This window comes from Lynx rufus, unplaced genomic scaffold (genome assembly GCF_022079265.1).
Source record: "Lynx rufus isolate CCGP_SWC_20201006 ecotype Redwood Valley unplaced genomic scaffold, mLynRuf1.p SCAF_5, whole genome shotgun sequence".
Lineage (NCBI taxonomy): Eukaryota > Metazoa > Chordata > Mammalia > Carnivora > Felidae > Lynx > Lynx rufus.
The window spans coordinates 62,028,849-62,051,500 of NW_025814867.1; the positions used below are offsets into that span (position 1 = coordinate 62,028,849).

General features: G+C 36.9%; 1 protein-coding gene across 5 annotated transcripts in view; it reads right to left on the minus strand.

Moving 5' to 3' along the window:
• Nucleotides 1-412: 412 nt before the first annotated feature.
• The window catches only part of MECOM (MDS1 and EVI1 complex locus), a 46,350-nt gene continuing 24,110 nt past the window's right edge, over nt 413-22,652 (minus strand). For 3 of the 5 annotated variants that reach the window (XM_047099731.1, XM_047099730.1, XM_047099728.1), the window contains exons 7-13: nt 16,679-16,845; nt 15,545-15,622; nt 11,468-11,637; nt 9,431-9,575; nt 5,223-5,459; nt 4,211-4,394; nt 413-602 (exon numbers count right to left, since the gene is read on the minus strand). In XM_047099731.1, the coding sequence (XP_046955687.1) occupies nt 468-602; nt 4,211-4,394; nt 5,223-5,459; nt 9,431-9,575; nt 11,468-11,637; nt 15,545-15,622; nt 16,679-16,845 (1,116 nt within the window). In that variant the 3' untranslated portion in view covers nt 413-467. Of the gene's footprint in view, nt 603-4,210; nt 4,395-5,222; nt 5,460-9,430; nt 9,576-11,467; nt 11,638-15,544; nt 15,623-16,678; nt 16,846-22,519; nt 22,547-22,652 lie in introns of all 5 variants that reach the window. The other 2 variants (XM_047099729.1, XM_047099727.1) reach the window with 1 other exon arrangement.

Consider the following 22,652-nt stretch of genomic DNA (forward strand, 5'->3'; position numbering starts at 1 on the left):
ATTAAATCTGTCATTGAAAGCAACTGTTCCCAATCATGTGTCAGGTGATCTTGTACAAAAAAGAATTCAGTTTCTATGGAGTGTTCATTCGTGCCAATGCCGCCATCCCCACAGCCCTCACACCCACCCACAGCCCAGGGCAGGGCAGACGAAGATGCCTTCTGCCCAGCAAGTTGCTCATTCTCACTGAATCACGTTAAGTCGCATTGACCTTCCAGAAGTCAGCAGCTGCCTTTGCTGTGCAAAACAAAATATCGAGAATAAATAGTTTCTTTTTTTTTCTTTCTTTCTTTTCCTTTCTTTTTCTTTCTTTCTTTTTTTAAGCATTCAGTTTAAGGTCACCAGACTTTAAATGAGTGACCCTTCAGGTTTCTAAGGCATTCTGCTCAGCAGTCTTTTAAATAGTCCTAGATGAAAGAGCCATGCTACTGTTGGACTTGGTCCCACTCTGGTCGACCTTGGTAATGTCATACGTGGCTTATGGACTGGATGGCACTGGATTCCGCAGCAGCCCTTGCCATACTGTGCCACACGTTGGAAGAACTGTGGGATGTAGAATGGAGGGACTCCTTGTCGGACAATGACAACATCATAGCATATGCCTGGGGTGAAGAGGAGAGACTTGGTAAGTGGCATTGGAAAACATCACTTTCAGTTTGAAGAATATTGCTGGTGAGTGTTAGCAGAAGAAGGGACCCGGAGTAGGAGCACCCCTCATGGTATGTTTGGAAAAGTGTGGGGCGTTTTGTTCCTGTAATGATGTGGTGTTACTGCTGGCCTTCAGTGCCCAGGGGCCACAAAAGTATCTGCTCTCCAGGACAAAAAAAGTGAATTATCCTGCCTAAAATGTCAACAACGCCTCCACTGAGAAACATGAGTCATCCCCCCGCCCAACCATAGATACGGTCATCCATCCACTCTTCATGCCCATGTTCAACGCACCAAAAATATTATTGTGTGTCTATGACCGAAACCACAAATATGAGCAGGGCATAGACCTGCCTTGACAGCACTGGGGTCTAGTAGAAGACACGGTCCTACCAACTCCTGCATTTTATAACTGAGAGCACTGAGATGACATGACTCGCCCCAAGTCACTCAACTGGACCAGTCACTCAACTGAAGGAGGCATAACTACAATGGATTTCTGCCCAACTTTTAATCCAGTCCTTTGTCTGCTTTCCCTCCGTGTTTGATATATTCAAAGCCGACACCCAAAGACCTTGAAAGCTAAGGTGGATCAAGCCAGCCCTACCACAACCTAAAACAAAACACAAGACCCAACAACATTCTAACCAACCAGTGTCTACCGAGCATAAGGTGCATGGCGGTGTTCTGTGAAGAAGTGCTCTTTCTTCCTCATTATCATGTCAGTTCTAAATAACTGTTCAGAGAATCCCCCATTTGCTGCCAAGTAAAATATTCAAATGAAATGTTTGGTCTTGACTTGTGAGTGAACTTTTCACTGTTGATTTGCTATTGTTGGTCTCATCCATTGCTAAACTCGCTTGTCAAAATGCTGCTGAAGTGGAATCATTAATGTCCTGCCAAAGACATTCCACTGTCTGTAAACAAAGACAAAATGCCTCTGTTGTTAAGCAGAATTTCACCTCTGAGAGTCATGCTGAGACATGTGGCCAGTCTGTGGTTTCTTCCGTAATCATGGCAATCAGTTAGAAAATCTGCCCTCATAGGCTGATTCTCATTTGCTGGGTCATCGCTCTAAATGTACACATTTGACTTCTATGTATGCAATTTGCCTTCTAGACCTCTACAAAATCTCAACAGATATATAAGGAATATTTCCTAAGCATCTACTCTGTGCCAGGCACTGTGCTAGGTCCTAGGGAATCAATGATAAAGAATATATAGTCCTTGTCCTTAGAAGTGTTTAAAATATGTGTGAAGTGAGCATTGAACTTTATTTTTATAATATACCCACTTTTAGAGATCAACATAGAGAATACTCTGAAATGGTTTTAACAAAACCCATTCTAATATTTGGAAAAATGAAAGGGAACATACAGAAAATTTTGGACTTCTGGCTTCTAACCTGCCTCTCTTCAAATAGCTGTATGACCTTGGGCAAGTTGCTTAGCCTTTCAAGGTCACTTTCTTCATATCAAATGGGGATAATAATAATAAAAACTTGCCTCCAGGGGCTGCGAAGGAATTACAAGCACTACAGAACATAGAGTGCCTGAAATAAATAGTACCTATTATTATGAAATTAATCTTTAGGATAGGGTTTTTCAAAGAGGATTCTATGCAGAATGCAGCCACTGTCGTATTGGTCAACTCTCTTGGATTCAATCACTATCAAAATCACAGAGTAAATATATGAATGTTTTGAGTAAGTCATCTATCTCTATTCAGATTCTAGAAAATAATAAATATAGAATACTGTCTTTTATATAGAATATAGAATAAATACTGCCTTTTGGTAATCAAAGGAAATAAACATTTTCATGCACAAAGATCAGTGCCCTGCACATACCTGCTAGTTAATAACAACTGAATGAATGAATAAAAAGTTTCATGAAATAATGTTAGTATGCAAAAGGGACTGACCCTTTTTAAACTGATATATATGACATGATCAAGTAATACAAAAAATATGAGTTAGGATTGCAAAACACTAGTATTTCTTGTGATGGTAAGTCTTAGTCCAGTTGGGCAGGGACTTTATGTCAAAATGCTGGTACCAAAATATATCACCTCTTTTATCTCTAGATTCTCTGACCCTTCTGTTTTCAACCATTTCTGACTATTTCAGGAATTTTTAGGTATTGTGTCTTACAATTATACGTATTTTAGATGGAATAATTAAAAGAAATTTAAAAACAGAAAAGAAAGCCTGGATCCCCCAGTATCTCTCTGATCAATTAGGAAGGAAGAATGGGCTATCAAGTGTTCAAAAAAAATGCTAGCTACCTCTAATGGTTATCTGTAGGTAAAAATTAGATGTCTACTATGGCTGGTTTACTTCTAATGTTATAAATTAAAAAATATTTTTTTTTATCTCCACTTAATCATAGAGCAGGAAGAGATCTTAGATACCTCCTCGATTCACCCACTTTCCAATGAGGAAGTGGTACCTGCAGTCATGAAGTGATGTTCTCAAGTTCACATAGCCAGCAACTCCAGTGCTGAGGTGAGGTGTTTTCATTTCCAACTCAAAAAGAACATGGTATCTTAGATTTTTGCCGAATTGACTAATATTTAAAAATTTATATCATCCCACAAGCACAGTGCTTTTCCCAACCTTAGTTGAGATATGACCACATTTGCTGCTAAGACCAGCCCAAACATCTCAGCTAAATAGGAAATCATTTCCAAATGTACAAGCCAATAGGGTCACATGGTTTGACACGTCAGGTTTTGATACCTCCAAAATGGGCTCGAGATCAGTTAGGCCAAAATAACCAACAAATGTGGTAGGAACAGGAAATTTCTTTTCTTTTCTTTCTTTCTTTCTTTCTTTCTTTCTTTCTTTCTTTCTTTCTTTTCCTTTTTAATTGACCTAAATGAAATGAACAACCTGGTTGAGTGTGGATGTCAGGCAGAAAATACTGACTTCCTTTATTTTGTGATTAAATAATGAAGGCTATTTTAATTGGTATTTATGCATCCTTAAATGGATTTATTTTAGTTACCACAGTCCTGATTCACTCAATAAAAATTAATAGGCTTTATTTCCAAATCTGCCAGTAAGTTGCTGCAGACTTTTGGCAACTCATTTAATCTCTGATCCTTAGTCTACTCTTAAATGCTATTAATTAGATAACTTGTTAATTAACTACACATAGTAATGGACCAAAAAAAATTGAAGGCAGGATTCACTTTCCAGAAGTCTGAAAATATAATTAGGTTGACAAAAACTACAGATTCAAGCCAATTAGAAAACAATTCTGAGGTAGTATATAAACAGGTGCAAACATTATGAACTATCTATACAGAAGTAAGGGAACAGCCAAGTAAAAGAAAAATCACCATAGGATAAGATTTGCCACCGAAGTCTCTGTGTAGAGTGCAGCCACGTTAATTGGTTAACCATTTTGGATTTGGTCATTGAGGCAAGATGTGAACATTTTGAGTAAAGCCTCTGAACCTGTTCAGATTCTAGAATATTGCAAAGAGAGAAACTAGCTGCCTTTTGGCATCAAAGGCACAATGTCACCATGATGCTGTACTGCAGGAAAATATGTACCTGTGACTTGGACTTTCTGTGTAACGGCTGTTTAAGTTCCTCCGGCACATGGGAAGCACTAAAAGAAGACAGCTCAGCTTCAGTATATTGATTATCTTCCATTTTCCTCATTTTGAGGCTATCTGTGAAGTGCCTTATATGATCTAGAGCAGAAAGTCCAGTTTTATATTCTTCCTCTTTATACCTAAAATGAACCAATGGGAAAGCACAGAGGGTTTTTTTTTTTCTGTTTCCGTTTGTTATCCAACCAAATCACTTTTCATCTGAATCTATACAGCTGTCAAACTTCATATTATATTTGCAGTATAAAGAAGCATGCATCCGTTATCAGGTTCTTCAAAGTGTTTACAAATATTGTACCTTAAAAACATACTTGTTTCAAGATTTTTCATAACTAAAGCACGTGTGTATAAGAGGTAAAGAGTTAAAGTCAATGATGTGAAATCAGCAGTGCAGTGGAGACACAATTTATAGGCTTATAATTTCCACTTAAAATAAAGCCAGTTGTGATAATATTTAGTCAGCTCCCACTACCCAGACGAAAATATAATATTCCTAAAAATTTAACTATTCGGTTAATTTTTTTTCCATTTAAAAACCTACCTGTATAGAACACATATATATCAAATTAGGTGAAATTTACCTCAATATTAGTTGACACACCGGACTTTTGAATGAATTAGATAATGTTGATATCTCTATTTTACTTGGTGTTTTACAGGTAGGGTCTAAATAAATGACTGGGTACTCGTTTAATTTTCATTTATACATCTATCTCAGGTTAGAGTTTCCCAAACAGCAATGTATTTGCAGTCTTGTGGATTATGTTGATGGCCACCTTATTTTCATCTAATCAAAATGAATACAACAAACATGCCTTGTTAACTCAGCTTTGCTCTTATGATTCATTACTCATAAACTGCTAGCACCTGAAATGTTGTCCTCATGGAAAAGCAAAGCGGAAGGAATTGCTGCCATATATGCATCTGCTCTTGCTTATTTACTAACTCACCTCACTGGAGACGTTTTGCAACTCATCTCCAGGGCACTGGCTTCTTCATACTCATCCTCAGGATTTCCTTCATGTAAATTGCTTGTCACAGGTTCTTTTCCTGCTTTTCCAGTAATATCATTGTCTTCGTCCTCCTCATCTAACAACACCTCGTCTTCTACTTCTTCATCATCCAGTAAATCTGAATTTTGACTGGTCACCAAAGCTTTCTCATCCTTAAAATGACTGCCGTTCATTCTTTCAAAAGCATTAAAAAAAAGCAACAGGTCCAATTATTGGTTTCCTTTTTAAATGCGCAGCTAGCTTTCTTATCATGTCTTCCTAACTGTTTAGATTTCCAGCACTTCCACGAGAAATTTTTATTGTTTATGCTTTATGGCAACCATGGGAAAATAATGTAATTCGCAAATGAGAAAATGAAGAAAAAAATAATTGGGTGATTATTCAGAGGATAACGGAGCTTGTGGCAGAGCTGGAAAAACAATCTCAGATTCTTATTCCTTATCAGAGTGTTCCTGATAAATGATATTGTTATATATAATATAAAAAGCATATCAATGTTTGTTCTACAAAATGTCATCTAATTACCATAGAAGTGCCCACCAATTAAAATAATAGGTTTCTGGAAAACTCAGATCCCTGCAAAATAATGACCAATGCTTCAACATACATGCCTAAAATGAATCTAAGGGTTCAAAGAAAATGCTAAGATAGCTGCCAGGAACCAACCGGTATTTGTTATTTCTAGGTGATATTTGTGGTACATGCCACTTAGACATCCTGCTCAAACTTGGAAATGATTGAGAGCTCACTTATTTGTACTGTTTTCAAATTATCCTTGAAGGTCTGAATGTAAAAAGTTCCTTGTTTCCCAGAAGAACTTTGGGGTAGGAAATTATCTAAAAATGTAATTATGCAAATATCTTTTGAAGCTTACTTAGTATGCATGTCTAATATGATACGCAAGAATAATATTATCTTTTAAAAGTCATTTGTAATACTTTAGTTTGTGGTTGCAAGGACTGTATTATGTGATTCAAAAGTTTAATTATAAAAAAGAGTTTAATTACATAGAAGTCCCAGTTGAATACATTTGAGAGCATTTATAAAACGAAGACAAACTTCTCAGGCTTTAAAATAAACATGAAGAATGTAAAAATTGAATTTAAGTTTCACTGTCATATTTACAAGTCAAAATTAGGGGTGCCTGGACTGAGTCAGTTAAGCAACGGACTTTGGCTCAGGTCATGATCTCAGGGTTTGTGAGTTCGAGCCCTGCGTTGGGCTCTGTGCTGACAGCTCAGAGCCTGGAGCCTGCCTCAGATTCCGTGTCTCCCCCTCTCTCTGCCCCTCCCCCACTCACGCTCTGTCTCTTTCTTTCAAAAATAAATAAACATTAAAAATATATATATATAAATAAAAGTCAAACTTAACTTGGTTTCAAATTGATTACAAATGCTTTGAACTACAGAATATCTCTTCCTAACCTCCTCTTTTTAAAGATATATGACCAGGGAAGTTAAATTTTTTTTTTCAATGTTTATTCATTTTTGGGACAGAGAGAGACAGAGCATGAACGGGGGAGGGGCAGAGAGAGAGGGAGACACAGAATTGGAAACAGGCTCCAGGCTCTGAGCCATCAGCCCAGAGCCTGACGCGGGGCTCGAACTCACGGACCGCGAGATCGTGACCTGGCTGAAGTCGGACGCTTAACCGACTGCGCCACCCAGGCGCCCCTGACCAGGGAAGTTACAACACTTCCCCAAATTCAGAAAGTTTGTTGAAATTTAAGTTATTGCTACAGAAATGTATGATTTTCACACTTAATGGAACGATTTTTCAGATCATGGGAGATTAGGTATCAGCAATGTATCCATCACATTCCCACGTAACAAAAAGGAGTATAATTTAATATTTAGATTTTCCAGGGTAAATAAATAAACAAAACAATGTTGGGTGTGACAGATATACATAGTAAAAATCTTAAAAACAGTCATATTACCATTGCTAACCTTTTTATACAGCCAATCTCTTAACCTCTTTTATCAAAGAATGATGAAAACATGTTTTGCACAGACATAAATTATTAGTTTCCAGACATACTGCCAACTTGCTTGCTTGAATGGATTGAAACTGTTATTTTTTAAAAATGAAAGAAAAAGTAAAAGAACCAAAGAATGCATGGATGAAAACCAAAAGTAACAAAGCCAACATGATTAAAAAAAACTATTTGTTAATTATGCTTTCAAATGTGGCAATTTATGGGGGATAAATGATTCATCAAAAGTAGCCCCGATAGGAGTGGAGGGGGGTTAAATGACTCAATCTTCTTACTTCTGTGCTGTTTGGACATGTTGAAACCAGATGTCGCAGCTCTATGCAGGCTCACAAATTTCCAAGTAAGGGCTAGAAAGTCTGAAAAGGCATCTCAGAACCCAAATGGTGGTTTCTGTTCAACATTTCTTTTTGTATCATGTATATTTCATTATCAAAATGTAATTTGGTAACTCTCTTACCTACTTGTTCTTACTACTTTGTATTTCTGATCATCTGCCTCCTCTCCCTCCTTCCCTCCTCCCTCTCTCACACTCTCTGTCTCTCTTTTACACACACACACACACACACACAAATGGGCAAGCAGAGGGGAAGATATGTCCAACTGCACAAAGTCATAGCTCTTATCAGACTTCTTAGAAGCTGGGAAGGGTCATGTAATAGCAGATCTTCTCTCCTTTTTCCATACACATGCTTTATACAAGTTGAAGAACAGAATTGGTCATATAATTTTGTTATCTTGGGAAATGATGTTTGTTTGAAGCTTACCTTAATGTAAAAACTACCTAAAATAATTATTTGACTCTTCACAGCATCAAAAAATAGAGGACACAAACAATAATACTTGTTGGATGAAAAGTAATAGAACTTCATTAACTAATTCCATGTGACATTAAAATTGACTATGTAACATCCTAATCTAATAGGCTACTGGATAGTTATGTTCAGAAAAATCTAGCTCTCAATATCAGATACTTAATTATAACTTACAGAAAAGAAAAATTAAATCCTGGGGTTTTGGTAAAATAATGTTTCATTAACATCACATAAAATGGAAACACTAGATAAATGTTAATTATTATTATCAGCAGCATTAAAAATTTTCTTTTTGAATTAAGCCATACACGCTTGACATTGATGATAACAAGAGGTAGCCAGGGCACCAGGTCACTGAAAACAAGGATGATCACACCCAGTGAAACAAACATACTGAAATTAAATGAATATTCATTCACCTGAGAGCATACAGGTAGTGAGAGAATCTTATCAAGAAGTCTCACCTTATTTCTTTTTTTTTTTTTTTTTTTTTTTTTTTTAAATTTTTTTTTCAACGTTTTTTATTTATTTTTGGGACAGAGAGAGACAGAGCATGAACGGGGGAGGGGCAGAGAGAGAGGGAGACACAGAATCGGAAACAGGCTCCAGGCTCTGAGCCATCAGCCCAGAGCCCGACGCGGGGCTCGAACTCACGGACCGCGAGATCGTGACCTGGCTGATGTCGGACGCTTAACCGACTGCGCCACCCAGGCGCCCCCTCACCTTATTTCTATGTAAAAGCTATTTACATTATTTTCAATGGGTGTTTTATATATAGATATGTACACATGTATACACACACACAAATGTATATACAGATATATATATTACACATACTGATAGATACATATACATATATACACACTGATAGATATACTCACATATTATCTGTAATATACATATGATATGTAATAGTAACCACTACTGAATCAACTGAATCCCTGTGGTGGCCTTCCCTTCTGCTTGGCAAGTTTTGGTAAAATATTCTAATTAGTTATCAAGAGAAGCAGGGCAGAATAGTGGTAAAAGCATGGGCTCTGGAACCAGAGAGCCCAGGCTGAGTCCCAGTTGTTAATTACTTATGTGGCCTCTGGCAAGTTATCTAACCTTCAATATCTTCATTCCTTCACTGATAAAATTCCATAGTAATGGTTGCTACCTCATTGGGTTATCATGATAATTAAATTCATACATGTAAAATGATTAAAAGAGCATTTAGTATTTAACCTGCACTAAATAAATGCCAGCCATCGGTGGTGCTCACCAAAGTGAGCACAGCAAATCTATTTGGAACGTATTGATTTTATAGAGTTTAAAAAGGAAAAACCCCGCTTTACCTCTCCTCTGTGTTCCTGGGAGACTGGCTGCTGTGGTTGCTGTTCCCAATGAAATTGCGAATTTCTGTGAAGTAAGCATCTTCTTTGTCATCAAGAATCGCGCCTGTACTTTCCAGTTCGGAATGAGGCGACGATGTGGCCGTACCTGAGGGGAGAGAGCCTTTTGTCAAAAAGACTATTATCAACATGGCAACTTATTTTGAACCTTGTTTCTTCTTCATCTGATCAGTGTTTCCTAACACAGGTTCTTTTGAATATTAACAATGGTAACATTAGGAGGCCAAAGTCTTCCCCAGTTACCACATACATGCCCATGAAAGTCCCCGGGAGAATATTTTGAACCACTGAAATCATGAGGTACAGTCTCCCAAAGGTGCTTCTCCCACAGTTTCCTCTCATTCCCACCGTGACATGAGAACATTGACATTCATATTATGAGGAAACAGGGTGAGGCAAATTATAAAGAGGCCTTAAATAGATTCTGCCCGAAGAAACTGTATACTCAGTCCTGGTTGCAATCAATATGTATTTATTGCTCCTGTGTTAAAGTACGTTACCAAAGAAAGACTGAAAACATGCTAAAAACTCTATATTCTGATTTAGTGGATGAAGCAGTGAGTAAAACTTGACACGCCAGCCCAGAGACTGAGGTGATACAGCATTAAGGGGACAATAAGGGATCTGCTGTATGTAGGATGATCTTCAGCTTCCTTACCTATAAAATTAGAATCACAATACCTTAACAAAGGATGGTTGTAAGGTTTTTATCAACTTACACATTTATAAACACCTTATACGTGGCCCAATTTCTACCAACATTTGCTTCATGCTGTTTAGCTTTCGCACAAGATATCTACAACCCAGTAGTTCACCATAATAGTCTACACATTCACGATAAGAGGTGAGACCATCTCTCAGTTGAATAACGTTAGAATCTGGGCCCACAAATAAATATTGAACTTGGACATGTTACATTTTTAACTCATTTAGTTATTTTCTAAAATACTTTTGATTAGAAAATTATGGGAGTATTCTGGAAGGGTGCATGTGGTTGGAAAGTGTCACCAGTTTTCTACACTGAATTAGACTTTTGTCTCTAGAATCCAGTATCTTTAGACCACAATCATTTGACTTTTGGCTTAGAGGAAAGCACACAGCATATAGTTCTATGTAGTAGCCACCAAATATCGTAAGCAATGTGCCTGTACCGGGAAGGAAGGATTAATCATAAAACAATTTTCTTAGGTAAAGATTACTACTTTGAACAACTTCAACTTTTTTCTGTTTTTAAAATCTTTTCTTCTGAACCCCATGCTTGCTCCTTTCCTTGCCCCCAAGTAATTTTCCTGATTCTCTAGAAACTATCATTTCCCCTGCTAACTATGTGCTGGCAAGTCTGAGTTAAGGGAAGGCTAATTTTTTGATACTTTTAACTTAATTCTACATCAGAATTTGTAACCCAAACTGCACACCACTATCATTTGCTATGGGTTACTCTGATCATGTCAACAATCTTTTACCATTAATCCCTACAAAGTTACTCGAGGGATATTCTCTGAACTGTAGAACTCCTACAAAAGCAGCCACTGTTTCTCAGTTAATACTCAGAGCATGGTATTCTGGGATGCCACTTTGGAAATCCTGCCATGCCTGGAGTCCGCATTCTGTACAACAGGTGGAAAACTGCTCCCTGCAGTTTAGGAAATCTTGATTCATTCATCTCCTATGAGATTGGGTCATGGTTCTCTTTGTTTGCAATTAACAATTGAGACGAATCCAGAATAAAAAACCAATCCAAATAAGACCCCAAGTTACAGATTATTCAACAATCACATCATTCACATCATTCTATAATCTCAAGGGAAACATGTTGCAAATTTTAGGATCTGGTTCGGGTGTCAAAGTGGAAGGAGAGAAGAAAGATCACACTTATCTCTCTTTTTTTAAAGTATAGTGGACATACAATATTATTCACAATTATCTTTTAAAATGAGGAAATTAAGCCATCCTCTCCTCATAACACAATTGATTACCTACCCGACATGTTCCCATTCTCATGTTTCTTTAGGTGTCTGTCTAAGTTGGTTTGTTGACCAAAACACCTATCACATAAGTGACACTTAAAGGGCTTCTCCTTATTGTGGATGTTACGAACATGCCTTTGCAAGTTGGAAGAGATGCTAAATGATCTGTCACAGTATTTGCATCTGAAAAATAAACACAGAGAAAATATTCACAACTAAATCGAAAGGTATTTCTCAAGACTAGAAAGCCAGATATCCAAAGTTATCACCCATAAAACATTTTAGAGAAAAGGCACAGGCAAGAATCCTATTCACAGAGTCAAGATTTCAATTCCCATAGATTTTGATTCCTTTAAAGATTTTCATGACTTTATGAAAAACCATAAAATAATAATAAAATATTGGTGATTTGATTGCTCCAAAATGGATTAGAGTCATCAGTTTTCATATTTTAGATAAACCTCATGAAATTAAGGACATTAAGAAACAGTAGCATTATTTTATCTTCTGCTTAGAACAATACAAATAAATCCTTCCTAAACAAACATGAAACAATTCACGTAGTCTTCAAATAAAATACAAAAAGCATTCTTAAATTCAAAATTGCAGAGTCTGATTAAATAGTTTCTTAGTAAATTCACTTTTTAAATGGATAATCCTAAAGAAATTTCCATTATATACTCAAAAAGAGCAGCAACCCTTCCAAAGTTTTAAAACTGAGGCAATGTGAATAGCTTGTTCTGATACTAAAGACACTGATTTTCATAATCTGCAGCAATGACAAACCCACAGAGCCTTTACTCTAATAGACTTCAATCTGTTAAAAAAAAGAAAGTAAGAGTGGCACTAAATTCTCCTTTTGGAATAAAACAAAGGTCTTCATTAATCTCCGTTCTTCCTATTGCCCCCAGTTTTCCATTTCTATTTTTCTGAAAGAGTCTGTGGCATTTCTGAACCAGGTCAGTTTTCCAAGAAAGCACTTATTATTAGTTGGCTAATTGTTTTTGCCTTCTATGGGATTAAAAAAAAATTCATAAATTATTTTGAAGTTCTCTTTTAATCTAAATAAAAATGTAATGCCTCCCCCTCCCCACCCTCAACCCCCTAGCTCTTATGGATAAAGAAGAAAAGCGGCAATTTATGGGGTATTCTCCTTTGGCATTTTAAAGTAAATATTGCATGATTTGTTTGTGTGGGGTTTTGTGGGTGTGTGTGTTGCTTGGGGGAAAAAATTAGCTTTCTCCAGATGACTTCTAAGTGAAAATTTCTAACTTAGCAGCCAGAAAATCTTTAACTTATTCTTCCATATGCGAAGGGCCCTTGTCCTCCCACTTCTAAATGCAGACTCAGTGGTTCGAGTGCTCTACATCAGAAATCACCCCATTCCACTCGAAGTGTTTGGGTTTCCTCGGCTGTCTCTACGTGATGCCAGAAGTCTAGTCAGTTCAGTGAGGAAAATAAATCTGTTAAACTAGCTACTTTGGCATAGTATCAATAAACCAGCTCAACGACTGATTTAATTTTCCCCCTTAAACGCCCTGGCATGATGAGGTTCCCCAACTTTCTTCACTTATAATATTAATTTAAAAGTGTGTGAAACCCCACATTCAGTGTAGTTATAATATTTTAGCCTCTGCTTTTGAATATATATATATATATATATATATATATATGAGTCATGGGCTTCTCTGTAATAACTCTGTTGACTCCCAAAGCCCACTACAATGAGAATAATGATACAATAAGCACAACTGTGTTGTACCAAACAGAATAACCTAGAAAACACCGCTAGAGAAAACTTACACTCCCATCAAATGCTCTAAAATTTTTTCACTCAAAACATTTTCTTCATACATCATGAGTTGGACAGATTTTGTCTTTGACATGCTTCCAACTTTCTGCTCGTATGCAAAGGGGCTTTTCCAAATCTAATACACATCACCCACTCTAATATAAATAAAATCAGCCAATAAGAAAATTTTACACAGTAATCATCTGTTACTTTGTATTTTTCCTCTGCTAATGTCCTAGCCAAAGGTTTGAGTGCTCCCGAATAAAAAATCATTCCATTCTGCTCCAATAAATTAGTAGATGGTTAAGAGTCTAAGTTTCAAAAATTCCTAAAATGAATACATAACGCAGTCATGAACAATACACAATTCAGAATCTGGATGTAAACATGGGGATCATGGGAGCCTTTGAGATCATGGTGTAAGATAAAAACTCTGACATGGGAGCTCCATGACTGGGTTTTAATTCTGGATCTTTGAGTACCAGACTTTACAGAAGGCAGTTAACATCTATGCATCTGAATTTCTTCCCTTGTGGAACAGAGGAGCTACATAAGTAACTGCTTATGATCTCCAGCTATGCAAAAATTCTGGCTTGTTTTCTTTTAAATATACATACAATAATAGCACCATTTATGGGGAATAAAACCAGTAATTCAGGTACAAAGAAAGAGTAAAATGAGCATGATACAGTTGCACACCAGATCCCTGGCCATAACAAAATGTAAGTGTTGAAATCTTTCTTCCACTTAAGCAGAATTCCTAGAGTCTGAAAAATTTTCTCAAAAAGGGAAATCACCTACCACCTGCCATTTTTCTATCTCTCTGAAACTTTTTATTTTAAGTCCATTCTATCACATACAAATTAGAAATATCATATAAAGGCCATTGTATCACATATAAAGTAGAAATATGACTTGCCAATAGTAATTTATAAAACATGTAAGAAAGCAAAGAATTTAAGAAAACACTTTATTTTCTGAATTTAAGTCTCTCTAGTTTTCTCTTAAAATTTCAATCCTCTCCACATTAGCATTCACTGGCCTGATCCTTTGCTTATTCTTATATGTAAAAAAGTCTTTGGGGGCCTGAGTGGCTCAGTCGGTTAAGCATCTGACTTCAGCTCAGGTCGTGATCTCACAGTTCATGCATTTGAGCCCTCCATCAGGCTCTGTGCTGACAGCTCGGAGCCTGGAGCTTGCTTCAGATTCTGTGTCTCCCTCTCTCTCTGCCCTCCCCAACTGATATGCTCTCTCTCTCTCTCAAAAATGAATAAACATTAAAAAAAAATTTTAAATCTTTGAAACCTGAGAAATTATTTATTTTAATGTGAAAAGTGAGCATGCAGACAAAAATAATTTCACACATATGCAATGCATAAGAATTTCAAAGCAGAATCAAATTACAATATGACTTAAGATAAATAACATTTATCCTTTAACAAATATTCATGAGCATCTAACACTAGGCGCAAAGCATTGCACATAAAACAAGTAGATTATATCGTAAAAAGGAAGATGATGTTGATGATTTTAATTCTTTGGTAAATAATAATATTATAATTAGACACATGTCCCATGTGTCAGATCGCTGATCTTGACATTCAGCAGAATAAGCTAAGAGGTAGTTTAGAAATTGTTGGTAGAATTGCCCCTCTTCCTACAATATATTCTATTTGATCTTTTCTACTCCTAGTTCCACATCTTCTTCTTCCTCTCCAGGTTTAAAGTTTATTCCTTAAACCTCGTAATGGGACCTGGGGACACTGACTCAACTGTACTGGGGAAACAAAGTTATACATGGCTTCTCAACTCAGAGTAGAGATTTAAGGCTTGAAAAGGGAGGCTGCAGTGTTATGATTACTGTCAGTTAATACAGCACTAACTATTGAGAAGAGAGCACTAAAATAAATTTTTAAATAATTTTTAAAATGGCTAACATTTCTAAAATGCTTATTCTGTCCTAGTTACTGCTAGACCTTTTATTTTTATTTTTATTTTTTTTATATATATGAAATTTATTGACAAATTGGTTTCCATACAACACCCAGTGCTCATCCCAAAAGGTGCCTTCCTCAATACCCATCTGCTAGACCTTTTAAACTGAGATGTCGGAAGCCTTGATTTAAAACATTAGGACTCTTCCAATTTTTATCCTAACCACTCGCCAATTCTTCTTTGACTCAAAACTAAAAGGGCATACATTCAGGCATGCAAAAAAGTAGCCTCCAATTAGAGGGATGAATCCACTCTAACTGCTATAATATTTACGAAGATATTTAGTAAAAATCATTGTCAAACCTGTAAGGCTGCTCTCCTGTGTGGGTTCTCAGGTGCCGTGTTAAGTTCGCAGACCTTGGAAAAATCTTGCCACAGTATCTGTTATGAAACGTGTTTATAAGAGAAAGTCAGCACAATCGACTTTATTTCACTCAAGCTGCATAGAAGCCAGATGCGTATTCCTGATTTAATTAATCTTGCATGGGAATCACATGTCTTTGGTATTTAAAATTTGCAACAAAGCCATTCTACAGATATAAATAACTCCACAAATAAAGGCTGCATTATGAGATCTGGTTGAATTTGCTCATGCATAAGCAAGCAGTTTATGAAAATAGACTTTAGTTTTGATGACCCCCATACGCCTCTTTTATTAACTCTATATCTTTATAGTCACAAAACTGAACCAGACAAGGGGATAAAAAAATGACAAGAGTCTGTGATTCTGGGTTGATGTAAACAGATTTCAAATGTTTCAACTCATTTTATATGTTAGCCACAGTGACAACTCTGTACATTGAGTGGTATCAGATCAGACAAGATTCTAAGACCTCATCCATCAAGGTATGTTCCTATAAAAGCTTTTCTGGAAAGAAAGTGACACATTTTCCAAAGAGCAGATAAATTGATATGCCTGAGTCAGATGTCACAAATTTCTGAAGGCAATACAGAAATTATATGCACAATTTATTAAAGAAAAAACAAGCTTTACTGTAATAGTGATGGGTAACAAGAAACTTATTAACTAGCTTTCTTCACTTATCGACCTTATTCGTCCTTTGTTAATGGCCTTATTCTTCAATGCCATGACAATTAATAAATGTATGCTTGAAGACAGTAGTATTATACGTTTGCATGAAAATAATTAACTATGAAAGAAAATTCATAAATATCAAAGTGAAACAAGTATTTGGACTGTTTCCAACCTCATTTATCACACCCAAATGGCCTGTGTTAAAATTCTCATTTAATAATAATTTTTTTAAACCACCACTTTTATATCTCCCTAAATAAAGAGTACTTTGAAGTACTTGAGATCTATCATGGTCACTCTTAATCATCCAGTCACGAATAATTTCCCAAACAAATGGCGGGGTCTTTTGAAATCAGAGGGGAGACGTTTGGAAAGTCAGCCACAATTGTCTTAGCAGTTACCTGCAGGTGTAGCGTTCTTTTCCTTTCCGCAGGAGGTTCTCTGGCAGGGCATTGGGAGGCGCTCTGAAATTGAACATGGAGGGAACTGACTGCAGAAGTTCACTGGCCTCTGGTTTCAGGGCACTGAAGTTCTCGAGCTTCTCTGCCATGTTTTCAATAGCTGACATCTGCAAGGCAAGAGCATAAGACCATGAAGGACTAGTCTGACATCTTTTCTTCTGTAATCATCTCTAGCAAATCAAGAAATCATTAATAAAAGGGAAGCATCAAATCTGCTGAAGGCAGTAGACTGCAGAAAAAGGTTGTAGTGGCCCAATATTAGACAAACAACAAGAGGACTCGTGGATTTAGGAAATAACTAAGGTAGAATCATGCTTATACAATGCTCAGTGAACTTTTTCATAAGACCATGGTTAGGCCACTTTATGACCATTTGATATACAATTGAGCAATGAAACACATGAGCAATAATAAAGCCAAATTAGATGTTTATTACGTTAAGAGACAGCATTAGTATTGTGTTATGGATATCAACAGTAAAGTGGAAATTATAGGGAAAGGTCCTGCACGCCTTGCCTAGGTAATAAAAACCATAGGAAGCATGGCATTCCATGAAGAGAATTCACAGCATGGAAAACAAGTGTTCCAAAGTTACAGTTTAAGCCAGATGGGTGTACTGCAGAAAAAAAAAAAGAAATGTGTAAGAGGTGTTTTGCCTATGACTATGTTAACTTAATATCTGGATATACCAGATTTTTAAGTGTGATCATATACAAAGAATTTTGACGAAATATTAATTTGTTCTGGATTAAGATCAAGTTGAAATGACAGTTCATGATAGATCATGTCGTATAACTTGGCATGGGCATTAATAAGGGGAGTAGTTAGCGTAACCTCACTCTTAGAGAAATAATCTTGAAGAACTACCCTGCCTAATTCTTCCCCTCAAGCATCTTAACTTCTTTTCCTTATAATCCTCAAGTTTTTGTCCACTTGCATATGTATTTGACAGTCACAATCAGAGGGTGGCATTTACTTTGATCCTTACTGTCCTTAGTTAGAAGGACTCGCCCCTTTCCTTCAACTCTCCCCAAATGTTAAGTTTCCTTAGGGCTCATATTTTATTTGGAAGCTGCTTACTACTGAATTTTTAAGTAGAAAAGCAAACTCTCAGGCCATCCTGTTAAATCAACTCACCCATTATTTATTTGGTTCTCAGGCACTATGCCACCAGAGAGCTTGGAAAGCTGTTAAAAAGGTGTTTGCACTCTATATGCACTCTGTGTGTTTCTCAAAGAGCTGGGGTGTTAGACCAGGAGACTCCACACAAGGATAAAAATGGCAACAACCGCACATTCCAACAACTGTTCAATCCAAGAGGATGATTCTTTCCCTGATGAAATGGCAGGACACAATTGAAGGCCTAATTTATGAGCTCAGGTTCGAAAGAAAAGGTATCACTTCCTACTCAAAAGGAAAATTAACAAAATATGTATTCCATGGCTGGGCAGCTGGATGGAATACCACTGGCTCCTTACGGAGAAGCAACCTCTTAACAGAATGGCCTGACCATGATGCTCTTCTTACAAAGAATATAGTGCACGCCTGATTCTTCAAATGACTATTCATGTTGTAGTTAGCTCTCTTTTTTCCCTTTATCCTGGAGTCTGCCCTCTCATTTCATGCCCGGACTCCTAATGCTAGCTACAAATTGCAACGTACAGGGTACCACTGCCAATTTGCCAAATGTCTTTCATCAAACATGGTGCAAAAAATCTCAGAGGAAAGTCAAGATACATTTACTTGTCAGACGACAAATGTGAACGCGTTGGGAGGCGGTAGGGGCTATAAGCTCAGGGGTTTGATTCATAATCACTCAGCTGCTAAAACATTCTCCACAGATGCAAGTGGACAGCACATTTGTCACTATGAAGGATTTTGACACATACTGATCACAGGGCAGAGATATGGAATTGATGCCGCTGCTCAGAGAGGTTGGCGGAAATTCTGTCCCTACAGAATACGGTCATTATCCTCCTCCAGCCAGGGCATTAGCATTTTTGTCTTGCGTGGGGTTTTCCTTCTTAAAAATCAATCCAGAAATATTTTATGACACTATTTTATTTGCATTTATTCCTTCTAATTGTGTCTTGCAGAGAATCATTTGGATATTCCACCCTCCACGGAATAAACTGTCTGAGTGAAAAATGACCTCTGGCCTTCAAGCTGTTTAGCAGAAACAAGCAAGGGTAAGGGTCATGATCGCATATATTTATTGGGAAGAATAGCAAGTGCATGGGTGATGATTATTAATGTTTTATTTATGTACATTTAATATTGGAGTAAAGTTTCATTATCTAGTGGTTTTAAATCATTCGAGTGTCCGCCCCGCTGACACTGAGATTCCTGTGGCGATATATCTTCTAGAAACACTTTTCCTTTTATATGGAAAATAGTTTACTCATGACTATTATTCTCGGCTTTCATCTATAGCACATATAAACTACAAGCCCTTCAACTTATTTAAGAGCAATTGGCTGTTGAGAAATGTGTCTTGCTTTAGTAGCAGCAAATATCTCTTTTTGAAGAAAGATCATTGTGATTACATTACTTCAAACTATTTCAATTCGGGGAAACTATCAAGAAACAAGAAAATACACTATGGGCTTGATGACTAAACACTGGCATTCTTAAAGATAATAAGAAAAAGAATAGGAGTGACCCGAACGCTTCTCTTGAAAAGCCACCCCCACCTTTGGCTTCTGGTGTCAAATGAAAAGAAGATTGAACTGGAGTGGAGAAAAGGGAAAGAAGGAAGATGGAAAGTCAACTGAGGGTACTTATTGACACCACACACACACACACACACACACACACACACACCACTTTCTGTCCAGCTAGCAAACACTCCCACTAAAAGCCACCATGAATCCTCCCTTTCATCTTCATGATATTTGCTCTTATTGCACTTGACCTCAGTTGAAAAGAAGACGTTACCCCAATAGGACAGATAGAAGTGACTGAGATATCTGCCAGTCGGGTAGTTTAGCGATTCTGTGACCAACATCAGTCTGCCTATATCTTGGATTAAGGTGCTGGATTAAGATGAGCTAAGGGGCGTCTGGGTGGCTCAGTCAGTTAAGCGGCCGGCTTCGGCTCAGGTCATGATCTCACAGTTCGTGAGTTCAAGCCCAGTGTCGGGCTCTGTGCTGACAGGTCAGAGCCTGGAGCCTGCTTCGGATTCTGTGTCCCCCCTCTCTCTCTGCACCTCCCCTGCTAGTGCTCTGTCTCTCTCTGTCTCTTAAAAATAAACATTAAAAAACAAAAGTAAAAAAAAAAAAAAGATGAGCTTCATCTAGTGTACAGGTCAAAACTCTAACTTTTTCACTCTGTAAGCGACTCATGTGATGCTCCTCCTGAAATAACATGCATTTTACAAGAGAAGTAATATGTTTTGACATTCATTTGAAAGTCTGGTTTGGTATTTTAGAAGTGAAGGTGAATTGGGATAAATGGAACAGAATCTCGCTACATTTATATTTCAATTATGAACAATCCAACGAAGAGGGCAATGTGTACTACTATAAAAAAGAAATTTGCTGAGAATGGGGAAAATAAAGGAAGAAAAGTTAGATCATATATTTTAGAAATGCATTTCCCTGTGTCCTATTAATGTCATACGCTAATCTCTGATCAGTAAATGACAGGGCTTTTTTTTTCCTATGGAACAGTAATTTTTATTTATATATACAATAGTTGTTGATGGTATCTGCAGCCAGATGTCTGGAAAAGGAAGTCATTGCACCCCCTTTCAGTCCCCAAGAGACTATTAACTTTATATTGACGCAAACTAATATTTAGACACAATTCCCTAGATCCTACCAAAAAATGTAGTTATCTCTCTAGTCAAATAAAGTTAGTATTTTTAAAAACATTTCAGCAGGCAAGATATCATCAACTGGGTCCTAAGCACTTAGCCTAACATTTATTATCTGGCAGCCAACAATTGATGACATAAAGAAGTTTCTCATTAAAACCATTAAAGTGACAACCTGATGATATGAAATGATATGTCCAATGGCACCATGAATTATGTGACTTAATGTTTTACAAATTAGATTACACATGTCTTTATCATAAAACAACTAACTTTTCATAAATAACTTATGATGGGAAAGTTTGTAGATTTGGGAGTTTTCTATATTTATTCCCTTGATAATCTTAAGAAATCTCAAAATTGTGGCCATTTGGGGGAAATGTTAAGTATTCACATTTTACAATTATCTCACTCCACGTATCACATTCAGCAGTCATGATTATGAAACCCCTTAGAATTTGTTTACCACTCAGAATGATATACTTTAATATTTTAGTAGTTCCCACTAATATCTATGTTTTATAATAAGACTATAAATCATGGCTCTGAAAACCCTATGATTCAGGGAATGGATGTGTTTCCAAAGCACTGAAATGGCAGTTGCTACCATTGCATCACCAGGAAAGGGGGTCTAACTTAAAATCTGGATTGGCTTTGTATAATTGGTAGAACCATTGGGCGTGCTATGTAGGAGATAGCATATGACAAATAAAGCAGCCAATGACATAGATATTGTCAAGTAATATGCCACCTTATAAAGGATGGGGACCCTGAGGCATGATACTCAGGATGGATCTCTGCCAGGAAAGGCAGAAGAGAAACACTGGAAATACAGGTCATGGTCATCAAAGCCCAAGCCCATCAACTGCACAACTTTGTCTAAGGAAGTCTTAGTCTCTCTCTCTCTACCCCTGCCTCCTTCCCTGTTCCTCTTTCTCTCTTCTTTTTAAATAAATGGACTTTTGAAATAAATGGACTTAATCCCTGTCTATCAAAATGAGAAAAATCACAACTCATCCCATATTCCACAGAAGAAATAAAATGGAGGAATGTCTGGTAAAGAAAATCTAATGTCAGAGAAAATAGGCAAGTGCTAAAGTGTTCCAACTTGAACTGACTGATACATTTCTATATGGTGACCAAAAAAATTGACCCATATTCCAGGACTTTACTCATATCTCAGAATCAGAATAATTTTGAGTAAAGAAGAGAATGAAGGTGTAGAATTGCATATGATTAGAAGAAATTCTGTAATATGTGTTATTTATATGTATTTCCATTGACCCAAGGTTTATTTGGGAGTGAAAAGTAAACAAGCAGTATTCTTTGCATTTTGGACAAAAAAGAAAGCTAATACCTAGCATCACTACCTGACAACTGACTGTATCTGGAAATAGAAACAAATTTGAGGAAGTGAGACCCAAGGCTAAAAGATCCATTTCCTCGTTAGACATGGATTTCTAAACATTTAGTCTTATTATTCCAAATAACCAGAACCAAGTTCTGCCCTGGGATATACGGATGTGGATTCCAATGTCAGCTTGTGTCTACATGTAGGTTCAGGTTTTAACCTTTTGAAGGCTTTATCAAAAGCATCTTTAACATGCTGATATAGGCTCCCCCAAATAATGGTTGTTTCCACTTAGTGACCCATTTCGAAGGCTCTTTTAACAACATGCTCCCAAGTGCCGAGAAGGAGTTCTACATCAAGGTGTAATTACATGGAATGGGTCACATTTATAAAATAAACTTCTTTCTGTAAACAATTTCTAGCACACTAAATGCCCAATTAAAACGGAAGGTATTTTGCAGCTTGACAAAGCGGGAAAACTATCCGCTGAAGCCATATCATTTAATGGAAAGTGGCTCAGAATCCTTTATCATCTGTACAGCACTTTATAATATAAGTTGTTTTCCTTTTAATGCTACATTATTTGAGTCAAAAATATAAGTAGGAAACTTACCCAAGTTCTCTGATCAGGCAGTTGGAACTGGGAGCAAAATTGAAACAAAAACAAAAAATTACTTCTGTATCAGTATCTTTATTGCAATCTATCCTTTGAGAAATTAACATTTATACGGACTTTGTAATTTTTG